The 21,221-nt window shown below is 41.7% G+C and overlaps 3 protein-coding genes across 4 annotated transcripts; 1 reads left to right on the top strand and 2 right to left on the bottom strand.

Moving 5' to 3' along the window:
* The first annotated feature begins 429 nt into the window (after nucleotides 1–429).
* LOC133842487 (uncharacterized) lies at nucleotides 430–13,383 on the top strand. 2 transcript variants are annotated; one of them, XM_062275583.1, is made up of 13 exons: nucleotides 430–685; nucleotides 1,454–2,122; nucleotides 3,517–3,652; nucleotides 3,788–4,114; nucleotides 4,153–4,889; nucleotides 5,442–5,504; nucleotides 8,971–10,215; nucleotides 10,277–10,609; nucleotides 10,667–10,984; nucleotides 11,291–11,438; nucleotides 11,510–11,709; nucleotides 12,062–12,245; nucleotides 12,663–13,383. In XM_062275583.1, the coding sequence occupies exons 2-13, from the start codon at nucleotides 2,008–2,010 to the stop codon at nucleotides 12,958–12,960; spliced, it is 4,104 nt and encodes a 1,367-aa protein (XP_062131567.1). In that variant the 5' UTR covers nucleotides 430–685; nucleotides 1,454–2,007; the 3' UTR covers nucleotides 12,961–13,383. The 2 variants fall into 2 exon arrangements, with proteins under 2 accessions (XP_062131567.1, XP_062131566.1); XM_062275582.1 differs by lacking the exons at nucleotides 430–685; nucleotides 1,454–2,122; nucleotides 3,517–3,652; ... (1 more) ...; nucleotides 4,153–4,889; nucleotides 5,442–5,504 and adding an exon at nucleotides 7,941–8,455.
* Nucleotides 13,384–14,506: 1,123 nt separating this feature from the next.
* LOC133840025 (serine protease grass-like) lies at nucleotides 14,507–14,986 on the bottom strand. Its single transcript, XM_062271677.1, has 3 exons — nucleotides 14,878–14,986; nucleotides 14,633–14,814; nucleotides 14,507–14,574 (listed from the first exon to the last, which is right to left on the bottom strand). Exons 1-3 carry the CDS (start codon nucleotides 14,955–14,957, stop codon nucleotides 14,507–14,509), a joined length of 330 nt encoding a protein of 109 aa, XP_062127661.1. The 5' UTR covers nucleotides 14,958–14,986.
* A 928-nt stretch (nucleotides 14,987–15,914) lies between these two features.
* Nucleotides 15,915–21,131, bottom strand: LOC133842877 (ubiquitin carboxyl-terminal hydrolase 38). Its single transcript, XM_062276161.1, has 5 exons — nucleotides 20,785–21,131; nucleotides 19,544–20,721; nucleotides 19,169–19,485; nucleotides 17,773–18,565; nucleotides 15,915–17,711 (listed from the first exon to the last, which is right to left on the bottom strand). Exons 2-5 carry the CDS (start codon nucleotides 20,408–20,410, stop codon nucleotides 17,157–17,159), a joined length of 2,532 nt encoding a protein of 843 aa, XP_062132145.1. The 5' UTR covers nucleotides 20,411–20,721; nucleotides 20,785–21,131; the 3' UTR covers nucleotides 15,915–17,156.
* Nucleotides 21,132–21,221: the final 90 nt, after the last annotated feature.

Raw genomic sequence — 21,221 nt, 5'->3', positions numbered from 1 at the left:
AAATGCGCGGCAAGCAAAGAGACAGAGAAAAGACAGCGACGATGCGATCAAGGCAAGTGCCAGGCCTCTCTGCTGAAGGGCGGGGCAATAGCGCAACGTGGCGGGGGATGGTGGGGTAATGCTAATGATGATAATGATGATCTCTAGCGCCAAACTCCAGTGCCTCGGGCGAAGTTTGCTGCCGTCGCGTCGCTGCCACAGCTAAGTTCAAATCTAAATGCCGTAAACGCCAGAGACAGCAACAGCGACAACAACAACAACAACAAACACAACTACTACAGCAACAACAAAAACAACAGAGACTAAGCATCAACAAAAGAGTGCTATGCTTTTTTGTTGTGTTACCTCTGCCTACGATGCTGCTGACTGCGCAGCCGGCAGCGCTGCTTTCTGCTCATCCGATGAGTTTCGAATACAACTAAATCAGAATTTTTATTCAGTTTCAATTGTTTAGCGAGTGCGGATCGGCGTTTGAGTTCGAGTCAGCAGCCAAACGAAACGAAACTCCAACGAGAAACGAAAGCGGCTTGCAAAAAAATAAATACAACTCCAAACACAAATAAAACTAAAAATCAAAAGAAGTACAAAGTGAAAAAAAGAAATAATTAAAATAAATAGCAACAACAGAAATGATTTAAATCAAAGCAAGTCAACTAAAATTTGTGCTGCATTTAGAAATTTGCATGTGTGTGGAGGTTTTGTGTGTGTGTGTGTGCGTGTGATTTTGGGTGTGAGAGCTTTCTTGTCATTAACCGGAATTCGCAAAGTGTCAAAGCGCAACGGAAGCTTGGCAATCAAATTAACCGTTAGCTCTCGCTTGTTCTTTATTATTGTTTTTTTGTTTTTGCTACATTTCTCAGCTTAATTCGGTCGGTCGTCATGGAGCGGAAAGGCGACGGAAAAGCTTAAGTGAAATTTTCACTTTACGAGTATTTTTAGATTTATTTCAGAATCTTATTCTAAAGAGCAGCTTTTAGCATTTTTTGCTTAGCCAATAAATCATGCACACTTTTGATAGCTTTGCTTAAACTTTGCTTATTTTATTTTCTCGACTGTCATAATAAATTAATTGCCATTTTGAATGCTGCCTTCTCTCTCTGTCTTTCTCTCTCTCTCTTCCTCACCGCTGCTCGCAATAATTAAAAATGTTTGTAGCTGGTTTTTGTTATTGTTTTATATTTGGTTTTTCGGTTTTACATTTGACCAACTGCGACGGGCAGCAATGATGGCAATTGTAGTATTTACGCATTGCTGAGCACTTTGTCATTCAAAAATGTTAATTACCAAAGTGGCCAAAAACTTTGCTCAAAAGGTCATAGGCTCGAACTCCAGTCAGAACTTGTGAGGAGATGCCCAAAAGAACTCCGGGTTATTGACACGCTCTCTCACACACATTCACATTGTAATATTACTGATCTTAACTCCGAACTGAACACATTAATACGAAATGTAGCAGCAAAGTGAAGCCCATGAATAACGAGCGATCCCACAACTCATCTTTAACGATCTTTGCATATTTTGGCAACATAATTAACGGTGAAAAGAATGTGAAAAGTAGCGAAACGTAACGCGAAAGCCACAAACTGAAGCACAGACTCAAAAAGAAATAGAAACACCAAGAAATGAAGCCCATTGGCACGCGAATGTAGCAAAAAAAAAAAAAAATACAATACGAAAAAAAAATAAAAAAGAAAGAAAGAAAGGAGGAAGAGAAAGAAAGAGCCGATATACAAACAACTGAGGAAGCAGCAACAGAAATCGAAACAGAAGGTTTCTACGTCTCCGACGCTCTGCAGTGCTATTCAGTTCCCAAACTCCCGTCGCCTCACACAGTCCACTTGAAGTCCCACTCCGACTTCAATTCTAACTCAAACTTGATCGCGAACTCGAACTCAAACTCTCTCAATAAAATGCTAAAGGAAGTGCACTTGTGACGATAAAGAAGTTGCGAAAATAAAAAGGGAAACTTCAAGTGAAATATCTAAAAATAGTAAATAGAAAAAAGAAATGCTGAAAACCAACTTCAGGCAGCGCAGTCTGCTGCTGCTCTGGCTGTTGCAATTGCTCTGGAATCTCACGGCAGCACTCACAGTGGATAATCAACTCGTCTCGGCACGAAATGGTAAGAAAATCGAAGTGTCTGACGATGATGATGATGATGATGATGACGGCATAGTCGAATCTATTACAGCATGCCACTAATTATATATTTAAAGAATTGTTCAACTATTTTTGCACTCTAATAATAGTCTGAGTAATTAACGGTTATAATGAACACTATTATGGGAGGAAGCCAGATTAAAGACTTAAGATTGCAAATATGGCAAACCAGTAAAGCTTTGGGAACTATAAAGTTTTTTCTTAAAGTGCCTAACAATGGTGGACAGAGCTATAAAAATGTCAAGAATTTGATGAATTCACTAATTCTTAGAGGTTATTTACGTTTTTCTATTTTTGTTCATTAAATTTAATGGAATAGATATCAAGCTAAAATAAAAGTTGAATAAAAGTCTTACAAAACTAGTTAGGATAACGAGAGAAAAACAAATTATTTTAGATCATACTTTGAAATTATATTTCTAAAAAGACATCATGGTAAATTTAACTCTAAAGTGACTTGAGCATTAATTTGATTCAAATAATAATATTTCCAATATTTTATTTATTTTTGTTGTATGCTTATAGCTGAACATAAGCTACTACATGGGAAATAATAGCATCTCGGACATTCAGATAATTGTTGCTTTAAATATTTTGAGATTTGTGTCCAAAACTATGTTGAAAACATTTAACATTTAATTACTTTGATATATTCAAAATATATTATATTAAAAAAAACATTAGTAATTACAATATTTATTGAGCTAAACCTAAAAATAGATATTGACCTTCTAATTAAAGATTAACCTCATTTCCACACAATATATCTGAGAAAACAATAAAGTTACCAAAAACGATTCCAAAGCCACATGCACTTGGGGATTAGCTGAAATTTTGGTTAAAGTCAGTTCAATTTATATAGAAATGAGACCCAAATCATCAGGCATCATAAGCGCAAGCGTAACCTCAGCAGAACTTTTGTCTCTCGTTGACCTTATTGAATAATTCATGGAAGCGTGTGGAGTTCTATGGCTAACTATGGCCCAACTATGGGCCACACATGGGTTAATGGCAGTCAACTGCGTCCACGCGGCACGCAAGCCAACTAAGAATTCAGCTACACAAATGGAAATTTAAATAAAGAACAAAGGCGCACAAAATATGTAGTTAACAATTGAAAGAGCCAATAAAACTAACCTACCATACAGTGAAGCACCACTAAAAAAAAATAAATAAAAAAAACAGGAGAAGTGGCCTTGAAAGTGCAAGTGAGGCACAAAACGATGACGCCATCGTCAATTCGAATTGGAGTTGGCATCAGAGTTGCAGTTGCCCAAGAGTGTAGTGAACTTTTCGGCCAATTGCAGTTAACGATTTGTAATTTGTTTGCTTTTGCATTTGGCGTTTTATTTGCAGACTGCTTCGAGCGTGTTGCATTGGAGGCGATGCTGCCATTTGAGAAGACCTTCCGCACCGATGACACCAACTCGCTGAAGACGTGCAAGGAGAAGTGCCTGCAGGCGGGCGAGAAGTGTCAGGCCATCTCATTCGGGTGAGCAACAGCAACAGCAACAGTAACAGTAACAAAAGCAAAGCAATTGCAATTGCCAATTGCGATTGCGATTACCCAACGAAAATACAAAATACAAAATAAAAAATACAAAATCTTTCATGCCCATTTTTGCAGTGTGCATCGACGCGGAAACGGCACATGTCAGTTGTCATCGGAACAGTATGGCAACGGCGGAGCCAATGGAGGAGGCGGCGGCGGCGGAGGAGGCGACGGTGCACAGTACAGCACTCGTCCAAGTGGCATCATTTTCGATCCCGACTTTGATTTGTATGCGCGCAAAACGAATTGCTTTGATTTGAGCGACAATTCGATTGGCCAACTCGATGGTGCCCCAAGTCCGATCAGCACTGGCGTAACGCCAGTGAATCTGCCCAATCGACCGCTGGATGTGGGCAACACGCCCGTGCTCGTCGTGAACCCCACGCCGCATACAGGTCCCCCCCGACTCGCCTCGTCCCCCCACCGCCACTGCCGCAGCTACCGCCGCCATCGGGTCCCACACTGCCGCCACCTGGCGTCGGAGATCGTTTGTACTTCTCGCAGGAGATTTATCCGCTCTACAAGTATCCCACGCTCTACGAACACAACTATCCGGCGCCCAACGAGAATGCCTACATACCCGGCGGCTATGCGGCCAATGTGCCCGAGGTGGACGATCGTTATAGACCCGCCTACGGGCCACTGGATGAGGAAAGCGTGCATCCCACGCCCCATGGACCGCCGCGTCCAGTGTTTGGTCTGGGTTACGGCAATGGCTATAGCTATGGCACACCTGAGCGCTATTCTCCCACTACGCTGCGTCCCTCTTCTGCCGAGCGTCCAGGCTACCCACCACGACCGGATTACAACGACGATCGTCCCGACTATCCACGTCCATCGCCAGCGCGTCCCTACGACAGCTCCACTCCGCCAGAAAGCTCCTACGGTCCACGTCCTACACCCAACTACGATGGCCATCGCGAGCCACGTCCCGACTACACCAATCGACCTGATCCGCCAGCTCATGCTCCCCACGATGGTGGCTATGGACCCGGTCCAGGTCCTGGTCCAGGCTCCTCGGCACGTCCACCGTCATACGACCGGCCACCGCCACCAAGGGATGACTATGTACGACGCAATGGCAGCGTCATGCGTCCCGATGGCTATGGAGGCTACGACGATGATAAAACCATAGCCACCTACTTTAATCCCGAAGATTACATGCAGGGTAACAAAAGTAAGTAAGGACACTGCTGATTAACGAAGTAAAGAAAATAATTAGAATCAGGGCTTAGTTATAGACTTAGTCTAAAGCAAATGAAGTATGAAGCTGTTGAAAACAGAGAAGAATGAGAAAATTAGTTGAAAATTTAATTCAATAGATAGTTTAATTAAAAATTGTATTATTATTTCATTTATTTTTATTTTCAAGAAGAAAATTAATATTTCTGTATTTTAGAAGCTTCTCTTCTAAATTTACTACATTTTTATAGAGCCAATATTAATCATTTATACTGAAATGAAGATTTTAGAGAACGCAATAGAGTGAAGATATGAATGAGATTGTGTTGTAGATGTGATTCATATTAAAAGGAATAAATAAATAAAAGCTTAACATATTTGTCACTTATTGAGTAGAAAAAGAATATCGTATTTTGATACAAAAATTTATAATAAGAAAGATGAGTGAAACTTTATCGCTAACACTATAAGCTATTCATAGAAAGTAAAAGTAATTGTAAGAATAGAATAATCTTAACCCCACTTCTTGCTCATTTCCAATCGACAGATCGTCCCATGCCCATGCCTGGAGACAGAGATCGCGATCGTTATCCTCTGGACGAAATGAATGGTGAGTATAAAGGTAATTTTAATAAATATTAATATTGCTGATAAATCATAACCATGCCCCAACTAATTTTGGATTCGCGATCAGAGCTAACAGAGCAGACTGTGTGAAGGGTTTTACTACCATGAAATACTATATAATATTGGGTTAGATCGTAACAAACTAACTGAAAGTGGTAGTATTAACATTGCGCACAATTAAAACTCATTACGTGCGGTACAAAGATGAGAGGCTGTGGCCGAAGGGAGTGGAAGAGGGAGCCGGAGCGGGTGTGACATTGTAGGCGGGAGGGTCAGTTGACCCAGATTTTTGTTTTGGCTTTTATTTGCGTAACAAAACTAAAAACCCATTAGACTGACATAAAGCGCAGTCTCGCTCGTCGAGTGGGTGGTTGCATGTGCCCCAAAAAAAAACATTTACATACTAAACAACAACAACAACATCAACAAAAGTGAATAATGCCTAACTAGAGCTCATGGTGTGGACAACAAAACAAATGAACAAATGTCGAGCAAAGTTTAAGCGAAAAATGGCAAAAATGTCAGGCAAAGTGGGTTATCGATGCGATCGAGTTCATCACAAAAATAATTATATATAATTTTTGTTCGCCTTGTTTTTAATAATTATTATAATGTTTTTTGGTATACAACTTCTTTGATATGATGTCAGCATTGAGTTGAAGAATTTACGGTACAGGCTTGTCAAGTGCAGAAAGATTGATGACAATTCTAAAATTACGCTGCCAACTCATCAAAGAGTCATTTATAATTTGGTGATCTGAACTCCACTTCCTTTGGGAGTTCTCGACTGTGACGAAGTATGAACTTTTTTGGGCAGCCGGTGACATAAGCCAAGTTCGGTTCAAGTGTAGCTAGTTACGATCTGACAACAACTGTCGAGAGCGTAATTAAATTGCCACTCGTCTGCGTGCGAGTTAGTTAGTTGACTTTATTAGGCGTGGGACAGATCTTTGCCTCGAAGATAAGCATAATACGACGCAGCTTACAAACGGAAGTGTTTCTAACTTCTCTTTCCTATTTCGCTCTGAAGTTTTTTTTTTTTGGGTGTTTTTTCTTCTTCTAAAATTGTGCAAGAGCAACTGCACTTGAACAGGCGACCCTGCCTCCCCCTTTTGCCCCTAGCAATAGGCCTGCTATTGTATGCAAATTAAGCAAAACAGCAGCAGCAATGCACAAAAAAGCTTACCGCCAATGCAGTTGGCCATTGAAATGACAGCAGTGACATTGATTAAGAAACGGAAATGCGCTCAACTTGTCTGGTTTTTTTGTGCCTCAAACATGTCTCACAAACAGTCGGCCTAAGGGCGAAGAAGAGACGTTAGATCAATGCGATTGCCAAGACTTGGGCAACGAGCTTCATATTAAATATGAATTATGCATGTTAGCAGCACGCTATGGCAGCGGTATGAAAAAGCTTGCAAACAAAGAAAAAGCTTGAAAGTTCTTGTTTAGAATTCACAATATTTGCTCAGAACTTACTGAAGCGCTGCTAAATTATAGCTGGACATTTGGCATATTTATAGAAATATTCTCAGTTCATTTTCAAGTGCTAAGAAAACGAAAGACTTAGGCAACGAACTGCATCGTTAAGACATTAAAAGTGTTTAACAGTTTTTAACATAATTTATAGCGCACATTTATAAAACTGCAAAAGATGTGTTAACGCTTGCTATTTGTAGTCAATTTAAAATTATTTGGCAAAAAAGTGTTTAGCTATTATTCTGTGCTAAGAAAACAAAAGACTTAGGCAACGAACTGCAACATCATTAAAGAAACTTAAAAGTTTTCATTATTTAATTAAAAAACAAATTTGTTAACGGTATTAAATGCCAGACAGACATAGTTCAAACATGATATATCTTTTAAAACAAATATACTAAGTATGATACTTAATAAGCTGTTACAAATATATGTTCTTTATTTTATGTTTTCTACATTAAGAACATGCTTGCTTAACGAAATTCTTTGCTTTCAACTCTTTGGCGATTTCTGAGAATGTCGCTTTGAAGTGCAGAATACCTAACTTTGCGGTGATCTTACGGCATCCTTGAGTGACGTCAGGTTACGCTTTGTTGCCTCGAGTGGTACATGTGAGTCTTCTCATAATGCCGCCGCAAGTGTTTCTTGCCCCCGTATTTTCATCTGAATCAAAGATAAGCAATCTGCTGACCAAAAATACTCATTAAAAACACGACTCAAGGCTCCACGCAAAACGCCCCCCGCTGGGCAGAGCCCTAAAACAATGCGCCAAGCGTAGAGCGAGAACAAATTCAGATAGCGAGAAAAAAAGCTCGCACAAAGCTTTTCTCATTTTTGTTTCGCTTTTCGAGTTTTTCACGGTGTCGGCGCGAAAAACGCGCGCGATTTTTCTATTAGCGTATAAAACCGCAAGCTTGACCACAGCAGCTGCTCATTCGCCATTAGAATCGCCATCGCTGCGCGTCGTACAAAACCGCCGGAAATAAATGCGTATCCTGTGCCAAAGAGTGCGAAAGTGTGTGTGAGCGAGTGTGTGTGTAATGGCTGCTGTGCTCAGCTAGTCATTTGACATTCAAATTTTCTAATTGTGACACAAAACAAAACACACATAGAAATTCCAATTGAAATTGAAACGCAACGCGCTTACGTAACCGCTGAGCATCATAGCGACTAAAAACAAATTTAAATAAAAAACGAGCACACGAGTTTATAAGCGAGTAAATCATATTTTTTGGAATTTTTGTTGGGGGTGCTGTTAGTGCTTCGTTGAGCGCGTTCCAATGCGGTTGCAAGTGATGTACGGTCTGCTGTTATTGTGGCTGCCTCTTTTCTGTGGCAGCCATGCCAAATTTGTGAGTCCTACGCGGCACAGTGTCAGTGGCAGCAGCAGCAGCGGCGGTGGCAGTGGCAGCAGCGACATCAGCAGTACTATTATTATTGTGGAGGATGCCAAAGGTAAGGGGCAGGGAATGGGTCTGAGAAGAGTTCATAACTCGGTCAATGCACTGGCCAAAAAACCCAAAAGACGTGCGTATTAAAGTAATTTGCATAATTTGGCGAAGCCAAAGCGAAGAAGAACCTCTCGGTTGGTAGCAATTTTAGCGAAGATTATCTGAAGCGAAGGCTGACTTTTGGGGGCAGGGTGTGTGTGGGAGGCGTCGCTAAAAACATGACTCGAACATAATTTACAGCAGCAGCGGATGTGACGATGGAGTACACAACACAACACAAGAAAATACGTGAACGTGAAGCAACATGTAGTTTCCCCCCCTCCGCCGTACTCTCCCTCCTCCGATCTTTAGTTCTGGCGCTTCAAACGCTTCACTGACTTTCAGCTACAACTCAGAGTTAAAGTTAGACTTAGAGTTAGAGCAGCGCTTTTTGGTTTGCCCAACTCAACGACTACGAGTCAGCCTCTCCATTCCAATAGATTTCTGCATCTTTGCCATTGCATCTTCATCTTATTGCAGCCTGCTTCCGGCGAGTGTTGGCGGGCAAGCGAATTGCGCCCCATTGGGTGCGTCGCTCCATCTCGTGCGAACGCGTCGAGGACTGCATGCGAGAATGCGGCCATGAGAAGCGCTTCATGTGCGAGGGCTTTAACTATCGCCTGGATCCCTCCGGCCATGGTCAAGGCGATTGTGAGCTCATCGAAATTCCACTCTCCCAAATGGATTTGTACTCTAGTGCCAATCGACGCGACACGAATTTGTTGCGCCATCCCGACTACGATTATTACGAGCGCGATCGCAATGCGCCGAGCAGCTGTCGTCGCAATGTCTGTCAGGACTGCTCCAAGGGTCCCATCTCCAGCAATCCCATCTACTTCAAGCCCAGCAGCGGTCCAGGACCTGGACCCAGCAGCAGTGGCCCCTACTTGGATCGCGATCGTGATCATTATCGTCCTGGTCCTCCTCAATCGCCACACAGCACAGCTGTCGATCATTATCGCGGTCCATCGGGTCCGCCGGGTTCCTATGAGCATCGTCCTTACGGCTCCTCGGAGTATCATGGCTCCCATTCATCCTCCTCGTCATATGAATTCTCCTCACATGGCTCCAGTTCTGGTTATTTTGGACATACGCCGCCCAGCAGCTTTGGCGATCACTCGGCCTCGCGTCCCGAATACATAGATCGCCACGACTTCCCACGTCCCTACAGACCCAGCGATCGCTGGGAGACTTTGCCCAGCAGCTCGGGCTACGACAGCTCCGTCTATCGTCCACCTCGTCCAGAGACCGACCGCATCGACAAGTACAGACCTTCCTACAGACCAGGTGGCGATTATTCGCCATATCGCCCGCCAGGCCCTCCACCAGGACCTCCGGGACCACCAGGACCGCCTGTCACGGGGCCAGCACACAACTACCTCGATCGCGATGGTCCGCTGCCGCGGCCAGGAAGTGGCGCCTACAAGAAGCCCAGTAAGTTTGTGCCTTACCTCATTGGAGCCGAGGAGAACTGGGGCAGCTATGGTGGCAGCTATGGCGGCGGCGGTGGCAGCAAACACAGCTCTCAATGGAGTCTGAGTGAATCGCAGCGTCGCAAGGATCAGCATGACTTCAACTACTTTGAACTGGGTCCCCCTGGCCACCGCGAACCACCGCGTGAATCGAATGCTGTGCTGCGCTATCCTGGCTCCAGCTACGATCACGACTATCCCAGACATCACAACGACTACAGACGACAGTGGACACGTCGACCCGGGCCAGATGGTAAGCTTATCAAGTTTTACAGCTAAAGTAAACACTACAATTGAAACACCTTTCCGCTTAGAATGTTCGGCAAAGACGAGCGAGGGCTTCCGACTGCACAAGACCGCGGTGAAGCATGCGTTCAATGTGCCCACGCTGACGGAATGCGAACGCTTGTGCTCGGATCAGCGACCCAGTTTCATTTGCCACACCTACAGCTATCGCTACAATCAAGCGGGTCGCGACAATTGCATGCTCTGCGATCGGCCCGTCAACATGCTCGACTACTACGTGGACATTGAGCCCGATCGCGATTACGATATCTATTCCATGGCCGATGACATGGATGTCTGTCGACAGCCGCCACGACGCAGCGATGGTCCGAGTACCGCGCTCTCCGATCCACGTAATGCACGTAAGTCAAGGATTAATCACAAAGGAAAATTCTTATTCAATTATAATATTTTGGTAGAATGCTTCTTCCGCGCTATCGATGCCACGCGCTTCTTTAAATCCATTGTGCGGGATTCGCTCACAGTGCGCACAGTGGGCGAGTGTGAGATGGAGTGCATCCGTTCCACAAAATTCACCTGCCGCGCCTTTGCCTTCCGCTATGGACAACAGCGTCATGCAGGCGTCATCGACAATTGCCAGCTGAGCGATTGGCCAGTGAGGGACATGGACAAGGAACGTCATCTTATATTGGACGCCGCGTTTGACATCTTTGAGCGTGCTAGCTATGGACATGGATGCGAGATTCAGCCTATAATGGATGAAAAGCACAAGAAGCGTAAGTAGAAAAAGATTTTTGGTTTGTGTTGAATTTAACCTTATTATTATATACAGTTTTTGATTCCATATTTTAGATTTTAAATAAAATAAAATATCATAAAATTTCCAAAATTTTAATATTCACTTAAATTATTATTCTCATTTGTTTTATTCATGACTCACACAATTTTATTTAAGTTAAAAGTATATTTTATTCATTTATACAAGCCATAATTCATAACAGAGTTCATCCTTAAAAAATAATTATATTTATTTGATTTAATTATATATTATATTTCTTTCCCCCTAATCCCCTTTATCTCAGTCTGTTATCTTGGTTATGGCTCGCCTGCCAGACTATTGCCACCTGCGATCAAGAAGGCCATCTCAGTGCCCTCGGAAATGGCTTGCAAGAAGGAATGCATACGCTTCAGAGAGACAACGCAGTTCAAATGCTACGCCTTCAGCTATGGGTAGATATATATAGGGGAAAAATTCTATAACTATTTTGCTTACTTCCATACTTTACATTCTCTCTCCTCAGTCCAAATGGGGCCTGTGAGATGTCGGACCTAGATCAGACAGAGCTGAAGCTAGATGTGCACTATGAGCACACGAAAGATAGAAAAGATTACTGGCTGTTTGCGTGGAATCCCTTCGATTGGACATGTCGCGATAAAGTGAATACGATCGGAGGTTCGCGGGTTAATAATGATCGTCGCATGGACATATTCCGTGAACCGGGTAAACTGACAATCTTAACCTGTTGCACGTCCATTATTGTGTAAATAACCCATGTGGGCAACAGCTGACAGTGCTCCAGTCCCCCAGCCCCCTGTCCAAACTACTCATACTATATGTACATGTAACTTAACCTAGATAGTAATGTTGTATTATGTGTAATCGTAATTAGCTTGTAAAGGCGGAAAATGTAAATAATTGTACAGTACCTCATTGGCGAATCCAATCCAATTCCCTCGCTTTTTTAAATACTAACCCAACTGTTGCGCATGCTAACCAGCAACTGTTCTACAACAAATAGAAAAGAAATGAACAAACTTTACTAACGTTTCATTCGCCTCACAACGCATCGAAGGAGACACAGCCTGGCGCCATTATACGGTCTCTGGAAAGCCATGTCGTCGCAGCAGTCCTTGCGAGAAGAACCTGATCACGGGTTTCTATTCCTGCGAAACGGATGGCGCCGAGGTCGGCTCCTGGGATTACTGCTGCAAGACCGATCATCCATGTGGCTACAGTCGTGGCTTCGACTATCCCTGGTAAGTAGCTCATTGACTTATAGTTAGAGCAACCAAATTGTGCTGACAGGGTATTGCTATAGAATAACATGGACTCTGTACGTTTGGTCCTCATTGAGGAGGTAATTCTGATAAATAATCATTAAAGTGTTCTTGCCAACAAAAATTAAAGAAAAACCCAGTTAAATCTTAATTTACGATAATCGTTTTTATTGATTACTTATAGTAAGTTTACCACAAAGTTATGTAAATTCTTTCCTCGGTTATTGGTAGAAAATTAAAAAATATTTGTGAGATCCTACATAACTAATGCCCATATAGTATTTCTTCAGAAAATTTTAAAGAAGCAATGCTCAGATTCTAAAAATAACTATAATGAGTTTGCAAATAAATATTCAATAAATATTCACACAATTAATAATATTTCTCATCTTCCAGGTGCTTTGTGGGCGACGAGGCCGATCAGTGGCGCAAATGCAGCGATCGTTATTATCCTGGCAACAGCACCAAGCTCTCGAACCTGAGCTCGAAGCAGAAGCAAAAGCACAAGCCACTGCAGCCGGCGACAGCAGCAAGCAGTGAATACACCCAACATCCGCCACGACCTGGAGGTCTACAGAGTCTCAGTGATTTTGCCGCCGCTCGCCTCTGGCCCGTCACGTATCTGTATAGCGAGGGGCCGCCAAATGCAACCGAGTTTAGTAATTTCGTTGATTGCAACAAGGAGACGTGCTAGCGACACGCAAAGGCGGCGACATTATCACAGCTTAATTAAGTAGTTCCCATTATCAGATTTGCCCCCTCAAATAGTTGTAGACACCCGCCTCTCCACCCCCGTCTTTACACTAGATTTAACCGTATTTACTCATAACAATGACGAATAAGTTGCTTCTCACCGATTTGACAATGTGTCGTTGTGATTTTCAATGAGATTGGATACCATTTTCCGTCATAATCAAAAATGAAAAATACCCAATTAACTTATTAATTTTAATATGCAAGCTTTTCGATCGCTAATCACAGATTCGTGTGTTTGCGCGTTAAAATATTGTATTGTGTACTTTCGTATTTAAGTTCAATCACATCTAGCATATACGATTAACAATAAATACTAGCTAACTGCAGAGCGGTTGTAACTTGATCGTATTTTTAAATTGTAGTTTTTAATCTTTCGAAACTGGAAATCAGTTAATGGCATATATGCAAAAATTTGTTGCATACTTTTTAGTGTAAGATCCACACAAAGGAAATATTAAGCATACGCACTGTAGAATTGATTGGGAGAGCCTATAACTTCGCTTTAATTAAGTTGTCTTCTAGATTCGGAATATAAGTAGAATTTTTAATATGATTACTCTGTCTACCTTACTCTATACCCTTTGCCCGCCCGTCTGTCCGTATGAACACCAAGATATCAGCGACTATAAGATATAGAGATAAAATTTTCTTTTTTGAACAGCACTTGTTATTTTTGCACGCAGATCAAGTTGTTTTTTTACCCAGCGTAATTTTTAATTTCCAAAAAAAAGCTAGATTTTTGGTACACTCAATATTAACTACAATATTTATGATTCCTGAAAATATGGTTTGGTATATTTTAATATTTTTCTGTATATTTATTTGGTGTATAGCTTTCTTAATTCTTAACTGGATAAGTTTTACACCGAATGCAATCATTTATTATGAATCATATTCGCAATATGTGTTGAAAAGCTTCATTAACAATATACATTTTTGATACAAATAACTACATTAAAAAATGAAATAAGTTTTGATATTTACGTTAGACATCTGCAAATTCTTTGGCGAGACTAAACCACAGAAATGATTTCCAGTGAAGTGAAAGCACTCAGTGAATATAAACATACATACATATGTACATAGGAAGGCATAGACAAACATAGGCAGACGGTTATTTATTCAAATGATGTACTGATCAATTTGACTGCTTCGTTCATTTGGTGGCAATCTTCTAGGCTATCCAGCGTGTATAACTGCCTACGTTTGTGTAAACACCAGAACTTCTTTTTGCGCATTCACGTTTTCCAATACTAACCACGCCATACTGAACAATCCGTTGATAATCATTCAAATACTTTATATACGACAATGGACCTCCAGAGTCACCTTTGCAGGAATCATATCCAACCCCACCTTCGCAGATTTGTGTGAAAACGATTTCACGACTAGGATAAGAGTTTTGGCATTGAAAGCGATCAATACGATTTAAACCGGCTTCTTTCGGAAAATCTGAAAACTGCCCATTTTCGGTTTTACCCCAGTTACCTCATATTATTGACATTTTGATGAAGATCATAATTGGTGGGCAGACAAATGGGCGCAATGTTTTCTAGGAATAGTAAAAATATTAAATGTTGAGTTCCAAGTACAGTTTATATTGTAAATACCTTTGACTTCCACGTCTCTCGAGAGTTTTACTAGAGCAATATCATTATGACGAGTAACACGCGAGTATTTTTCATGCACAAAAATACGTTCAATGTCAATATCCTCAACTGGCGGCGCACAAAAATGTCCCCTGCAATCTCTTTCCTGACTTATGTAGTGTTCTCCCAAACGGACTGATTGTCTATGATAACAAAATTACTTAAATTACACACATTAAATAAGATTTTAGGTGCAGATGGCTTACAGTTCTTGATCTAAGAAGCAATGAGCAGCTGTTAACACGTAACCTGAAAAGAAAAAAGCAATCGAGAATAACATGATCATAAAAGTTAATGTTCAATCTATTCACTTACGTTTGTTTATTAAAGAACCGCCACACTTGAAAGCATCACTTCCATTTTTGATTTTAAAACAAAGAAGAAGAGCCAACCACGGTCTGGACATTAATTGAATTTCTTGACCCCCCATTATCTTATCAATTGCAAATCTCCCGCAATCCTCTATTGACAGATTATGAAGTGCCTGGTCAATCTTTTCATTTTCTTCACAGCACACAAATACCTAACAAGTAAAGTAATGAATATGAATTTAAAGAAATAAATAATAAATTACCGTTTTATACATTCTTTCAACGTTTGAATTCTGGATGTAGAAGTTATTTTCAGCTGATGGTTGAGTTCCTTCCCTTTTATTTACAAATATATTAAATATGAACGAACATTTCCTTAGGAGCATACGATATCCAGCGTCTAATGCATTCTTCATCCGCTAAATGTTAATAAATTGATAGCACACAATCCAAATTTCTACTGTACCATTTCCTTCAGAGATAAGCGAAAAGGCGAATGTGAAGCCGAAAGCAAAAAATAACAATAAGTAAATTTTGTACATTGCGATTGAAACACAGAAGTGGAACTGAGTGCAAATTTCAAATTGCTTAACGGCATAGCGACATATCTCCTCACGACATATCTCCGCTCGGTACAATTTTCGAGCGGAATTATGTCGTTTTTTTTTGGCGGAGCTGTCGTTTTCAAAACGTCACATCTCCGCGCGGAGTTATGTCGCTTTTAAAACGACATATCTCCGCTGAACAAAAAGTGACATATCTCCGCCCGGAGATATGACGTTTTAATGCGACTTAACTCCGCTTATCTTTGTTCAGCGGAGATATGTATATACGTACACGCGAGTTCCAAAAACAAAAAAAAACACTCGACTGGTAGTTACTCTGAAATTAACGTAATCTACATTTTAAAAAATAGTCCAAACAGTAATTGATAGATGTGTTTTTCAGTTTTATTGATACCCTTATTGATATAAAAGATAAATATTCATAAGTTACAGCATATACAAATACAATTGAAATTATTCCAATTTAATTGCAATAATATTCAAAATCTTAACGCAATAAATATATAGAATGCTTCGCATCCAACGATGACGATTCATTTTTGTTTTTGTTTTTTTTTTACCAGGCTTTCCATTAAAAATTCGTAATACATAAACGATAAATTTTCGAAATTCACAAAATCGCAAATCATTTACATGCGCATTTCTTGCAACGCTGATATCTCTTTTTTTTTTTGTTGTTGGCCGATAATAAATTGTTTCCTAAAATTTTGTTAAACAAATCTTAAATTGGCGCTGTGCGTTAAGAACTAAAGTTATACAGATATCATAGGTTGACGCGTGGTACAGAAATTTGGAGGCCAGAGTACTGGAAGTTGGCTGGTTTTTTTGTGTGTTTGATTTATTCCTGATTTTGGTTTTCAATTATCCATGTTATTGGAGTAGTACTACGGAGTATCTATCGATATAACATTCGTTCTGAGGGGCTAATTTCTATATTGTTTTGCTTTTGTATATGCGTTGTAGTGTGTTTAAGTTAATTTAAGGCTATAACTAAATTTGTGTTAACAAAAAACAATGCGTAAAATTATAACAAATTTTTTGTAAAATGGAAATACAATTGTAGTTTCTGTGCTGGAGTTTGGTTTAAGGAACATGACAACAATAGTGTGTGTGTGTGTGTATGTGTGTGTGAGTGAATGTGTAGTTGTATGTGTGCAAGTGCGTTACTGGAAAGCGCGTCTTCCTTTTATGGACTTTTCTCTGTGATTTCGCAAACACGCACTTGACATACATTCTGTATCTGACTGTGAGAGTGTTTATGTGTGTGTGTCTGTGTGTTAGATGATGCCTCTGCGATTGCATAAATATGTGCATGCTCTATATAGTTTGTATATATAATGTTACTTATGATAACATTCGTATTATTATTACGCTGGGTGTGTATATAAAATAGATACATAACTATATATACACATATACACACACATACAGATATATCTGGTTATCTCCCTCTTTCAGTATATATATATATATATATATGGATATATAACTGGTGTGTACGTATATCGCTGCATATGTGTATGTTGGGAGCCACCATTTTAACTGCTTCGATCCGTCTCTCTCGCTTCCAGTTGCACACAGTCTCGACAAGCATTCCACTTACAGTAATCAGTAGACAAATCGATTGATGTTCATGCCCAGATCGTTGCCACCGCAGCCTCCAGTCGGTGGCGGCGACTGATCATCCTCATCGTCGCCCTCGTAGCCATTGCGAGTCATGGTGCCATTGTCGCTCACATTGTTGCGCTTCACATTGCGCTTAAAGTGCAGCAACTTTAATTCCTCGGTGTATTCGCGATTATCCTTCTTCACATAGTCACGCAACGTGCGCGGCAGCTCGTCCAGCTTTAGGGGCGGCACTATGGGCACCGGTACCATGGGCACCAATGGACCATTGTCCGATACTTCGCTCGATCTGCCGCACATCTGATAGAACAGAATGTACGGTGTGTTGGGTGAGGTGAGGTTGTGCATTTCCTGCGGCTGCGAATTGGTCACCAAGCTGTCGTTGAATTTGAACCAGTTCTTTGACTGATCGGCTGCAAAGGTGAAATAGTGACCCGAGTCCATGCTGTAGCCAGCGTGCACGACGCCAGCGTACAGATCATAGTGCACTGAGCAGGTCTCTTGCAGCGAATCATTGCCGCACACTTTGACCACAACCTGACGAAATGGAAAGAGATCAGTAAATATCTGAATATACGGAAAAGTTGTGCTAACTTACGCTCTCGTCATGGAACACCTTGTGCATGAGCTTGGTGCGAAAATGATACTTCTGATCGTACTTGAATTGCTTGAGCGTGAGGATTAGATTACGAGGCGGTTGCGTAAAGCCAATGCGACGCTCTGCATCACACAGTTTCTTGCAGCTGGGACAAAAGTATTGATTGTCGCCATCCAACTTCTCGGCGGAGCAATAGTAATCAATTAAATCCTGCACCGAGTAATTGTTGGCACCACAATCGTCCTTGTCATCGGGAAACGATAACTGCAGCTCGCGGAAGCTGTCCTCATTGCGACTCTCCCATGCGCAGCTCAAGCATTTGTAGGTCGTTGACAGTTTGCCGGCGAACGTCTTATCGATGGTTGACGGTGGCTTCTTCGACTGCACATTGGTGGGTGTGGCACTGTGACAGTTAATAGCGGGCGCCACGGGTCGACTACACAGCTCAAAGTCCTTGCTATTGTAGGGAATCACACCAGCAGCGACAATATCATCCGACGACGGCGTCTCCGTTGCCGATGACTCCTTCAAAGCATTAACCTGCGCTGACTCCGTGTTGATGTGTGCACTGTGCGCATTAATCTCATGCTCGTGCAGCAAATCCAGCAAATAGCCTAGGAACTCGGAGCTGTCATGCTGCAGTCCGGGCGTAAAGCCCGGTGGACGTGTGGCCTTCAATACCAGAGATGGAGTCAACTCGAAACGCATCGAGTGATGCATCAGCGCCAGCTGCTGTTGCATTTTCAGCAGTAGCGACGAGTTGCTCTCGATGAGCAGGATTTGGCGTACAAAACTGTAAAGAAAACAATATTTTTAATAAGAGTTGTAATAAAAATGGTAATATAATAATTACAGAAAAGTTGTGATAGAAAAGTTTAAATAGTGGAATAATTAAGGTAATATATGGAAGTTAGTTATGCAAACATTGCAGTTGCACTTATCGACACAAATTGTTAATTTAACAAAGCTACGTTATATCGTTGGTTTGTATATTTTCAAATACAGTTTCTAAAGAATATTATGAACACTTTTCTTGACCTGACTTAATTAATTTTTAAGCAGACTTTTTTATAGCGCAAGCAAGCTTGTTTAATAAAAATGTCACTATCGAAAAACAAAATATACTAACAAAAGAGCAATTATAATCTTTAGGTGTTGTTGCTTTTAGTTAAGTATTTCCGAATAGATGAAGAATGAAACTCTACGTAAAGAGTTCTATTGTACTTAAAATGTATTTTCTAACAGAAGGTAAATATCTAAGTCCAATTGTGTTTTATCTGGATGATAAATGTACTCAATGATTAACTAGAATTTATCTGGAGGTCGGAAAACCTGCTGTTTCAGAAAACGTCTATTCAAGTTTACTTTTTCAAATATATTTAAAAGGGCTACTTACTCGCTGGTCATGGCCAGCGCCTGCAGCACGCTGTTCATGTAGCACGTATTGCCCAAGTTGACGAGACCGACGCGGGCATTCCTCGGCAGCACTTGCTCCAGCATGTCGCGGGCGAGCACGAAAGAATTCTGCGATGGTTCATACATGCGCAGCACTTCCTTAAGCGGGGCATAGAGCTCATCGTTATCAGCAAAGCGCAGCATTAGAGCGTTGAATAGATCCACCAGCTCTTGGATATAAGTATCTGTCGATGTTTTGGCCACAATGTTGACCTGCTTCTTCAGCGCATTGATCACTTTGGGTATCATTGGCAATATCTGCAAAATAAATGAGAATGTAAATTAATTTGCACTTGATACTGGCTTCACAACTTACCTTGTGGAATATCTCGGGTGCGTGATTAATGGTCGAGAGCATGTGAAAGACAATGGGCGCCACTTGGGGCCTCAATGCTGGCATCAGCATGCGAATGAACAGCATCTCAATGTTGTCCATGGCAATCTGATCGAGCAGCAGATACTTCTCCTGGTCGCGCAATCCCTGCAACAGCGCCAAAATCCAAAGCTTGAGATTCTGGCAGAAGCTGCACTCGCCGAGCCATTTGCACAGCGTATTCACCGTTTTGCGAATCTGCTCACACTGCGGATTACGACCGAGCAGTAATTGCACAGCCTCAAGGATGAGATCCTGATGGAATAGCTCAAAGACAATGGCCACAGCGCAGCTGGGTGTCGCTTTGGCATCCGAGATGATCGGATAGACGATGTGCAGATAGCACATCAGCAATTCCTTGCTGTTGTGCATGGCCAACATTTTGCCCACTTTGGTAATCTCCTCTTTAAACAGTTTCAAGTCCTCTGGCGTATTGCTGATGGGGATGTGGGCGAGTTGTTGTATCACAGCCACATAGCATTGCAGCAGGCCCCGTTGATCCTTGTGTCGGGTGTGCTGCAGTGACTCCAACAGCTTCTTGATCTTTATGACCACCTCGGAGCCCTGATGTTCCACTCCTTCGCGGGCATGTGGCAACGACAATTCGCCACTGGCACTGTGGCCACCGCCGCCGCCACCTTCATCGCAGATGTTGTTTGCTGTCTTGCCACTGGTGCTTGCCACACCGTTGGCTGTGCTTCCAGACGATGTTGTTGTTGCTGTTGTTGTTGTGCTGCCCGTTGTTTGGCCAGCTGCTGCTCCTGTTGCTGCAACATCATTAGATTCAGTGAGGTTCTGCTTGACAGCCATGTTGAAGTTGTTGCTCCTGGTGTTGAGTTGAATTAAGTCCGCTTGCAGTTGCTGCTGTTGTTGCGCGTGGCGCAGGCGACGTTGCCGTCGTGTGTAATGTCTCCGGGGGCGACTTGGCTTGCGTGTGCTGCGGGCACTGCGGCTGTTGCGAGGTCGCCGACACTCGAAGCGTTGATGCCGCGTGTCCTCGTGCCTCCTTCTAATGCGAGTCGTTGTTGCTTACTTACTGCGTGTGGCACATTCGAAATCCTCGCAGCAATCTTGCACCTTTTCTCCTCTCATTAGCGTACTCCTAACTCTCTTCTGCGCGTCTGCAAGAAACAATTTAAATATTATTTACATATTTCTACGACGCTCGCTTTGTTTTTCATCACCTCTTCAGTTTCCGAACTTGTCACTGCGACCTTCTTTCTTAATATATAGTTTTATTTCTCTCTCTCGCACGTTTTGTTTTTGAGTTTTACCTTTGCGTTGTTTACAGCACTTTTGATTGCTGGAGATGATGTGTACTATAATTTTGACTGCTCTTAACAAATTCTTTGTGAATATTTTCAGCTTTTTTGTGAATGTTATTTTTTTTGTGTCTACTGAGTCAGTGAAAGCAAAGTTGAGAGACGTTTAGTCTGCATGAGCAGGGCTGCAACTTGGAATATTATTGCATCACAAGACACCAGCGATAACCGATATGAGCATTTTGTTGGCTGTTAATTTAACAGCGCTCGCTGGATTCTTAGCAAACAGCTGATTTTTAAAATTCAAAAAAATGTGATGACAAAAGCTGAACTCGTTTCCATTTGCAAATTTATTTGAG

This window comes from Drosophila sulfurigaster, chromosome 3, assembly GCF_023558435.1.
Source record: "Drosophila sulfurigaster albostrigata strain 15112-1811.04 chromosome 3, ASM2355843v2, whole genome shotgun sequence".
NCBI lineage: Eukaryota > Metazoa > Arthropoda > Insecta > Diptera > Drosophilidae > Drosophila > Drosophila sulfurigaster.
The sequence above is the reverse complement of the archived record's forward strand: the minus strand, read 5'-3'. Positions and strand labels throughout refer to the sequence as shown.

Coding starts and splice junctions, on each gene's coding strand:
- LOC133842487 (XM_062275583.1), top strand. CDS start 2,008: ATGCTGAAAACCAACTTCAGGCAGCGCAGTCTGCTGCTGCTCTGGCTG. Junction 2,123..3,516: donor ACTCGTCTCGGCACGAAATG/GTAAGAAAATCG, acceptor TTTTATTTGCAG/ACTGCTTCGAGCGTGTTGCA. Junction 4,890..5,441: donor TTACATGCAGGGTAACAAAA/GTAAGTAAGGAC, acceptor TCCAATCGACAG/ATCGTCCCATGCCCATGCCT.
- LOC133840025 (XM_062271677.1), bottom strand. CDS start 14,957: ATGATCATGTTATTCTCGATTGCTTTTTTCTTTTCAGGTTACGTGTTA. Junction 14,815..14,877: donor TGCTTCTTAGATCAAGAACT/GTAAGCCATCTG, acceptor TTGTTATCATAG/ACAATCAGTCCGTTTGGGAG. Junction 14,575..14,632: donor GAGAGACGTGGAAGTCAAAG/GTATTTACAATA, acceptor TACTATTCCTAG/AAAACATTGCGCCCATTTGT.
- LOC133842877 (XM_062276161.1), bottom strand. CDS start 20,410: ATGGCTGTCAAGCAGAACCTCACTGAATCTAATGATGTTGCAGCAACA. Junction 19,486..19,543: donor CACCCGAGATATTCCACAAG/GTAAGTTGTGAA, acceptor TTTATTTTGCAG/ATATTGCCAATGATACCCAA. Junction 18,566..19,168: donor GCGCTGGCCATGACCAGCGA/GTAAGTAGCCCT, acceptor TTTTCTTTACAG/TTTTGTACGCCAAATCCTGC.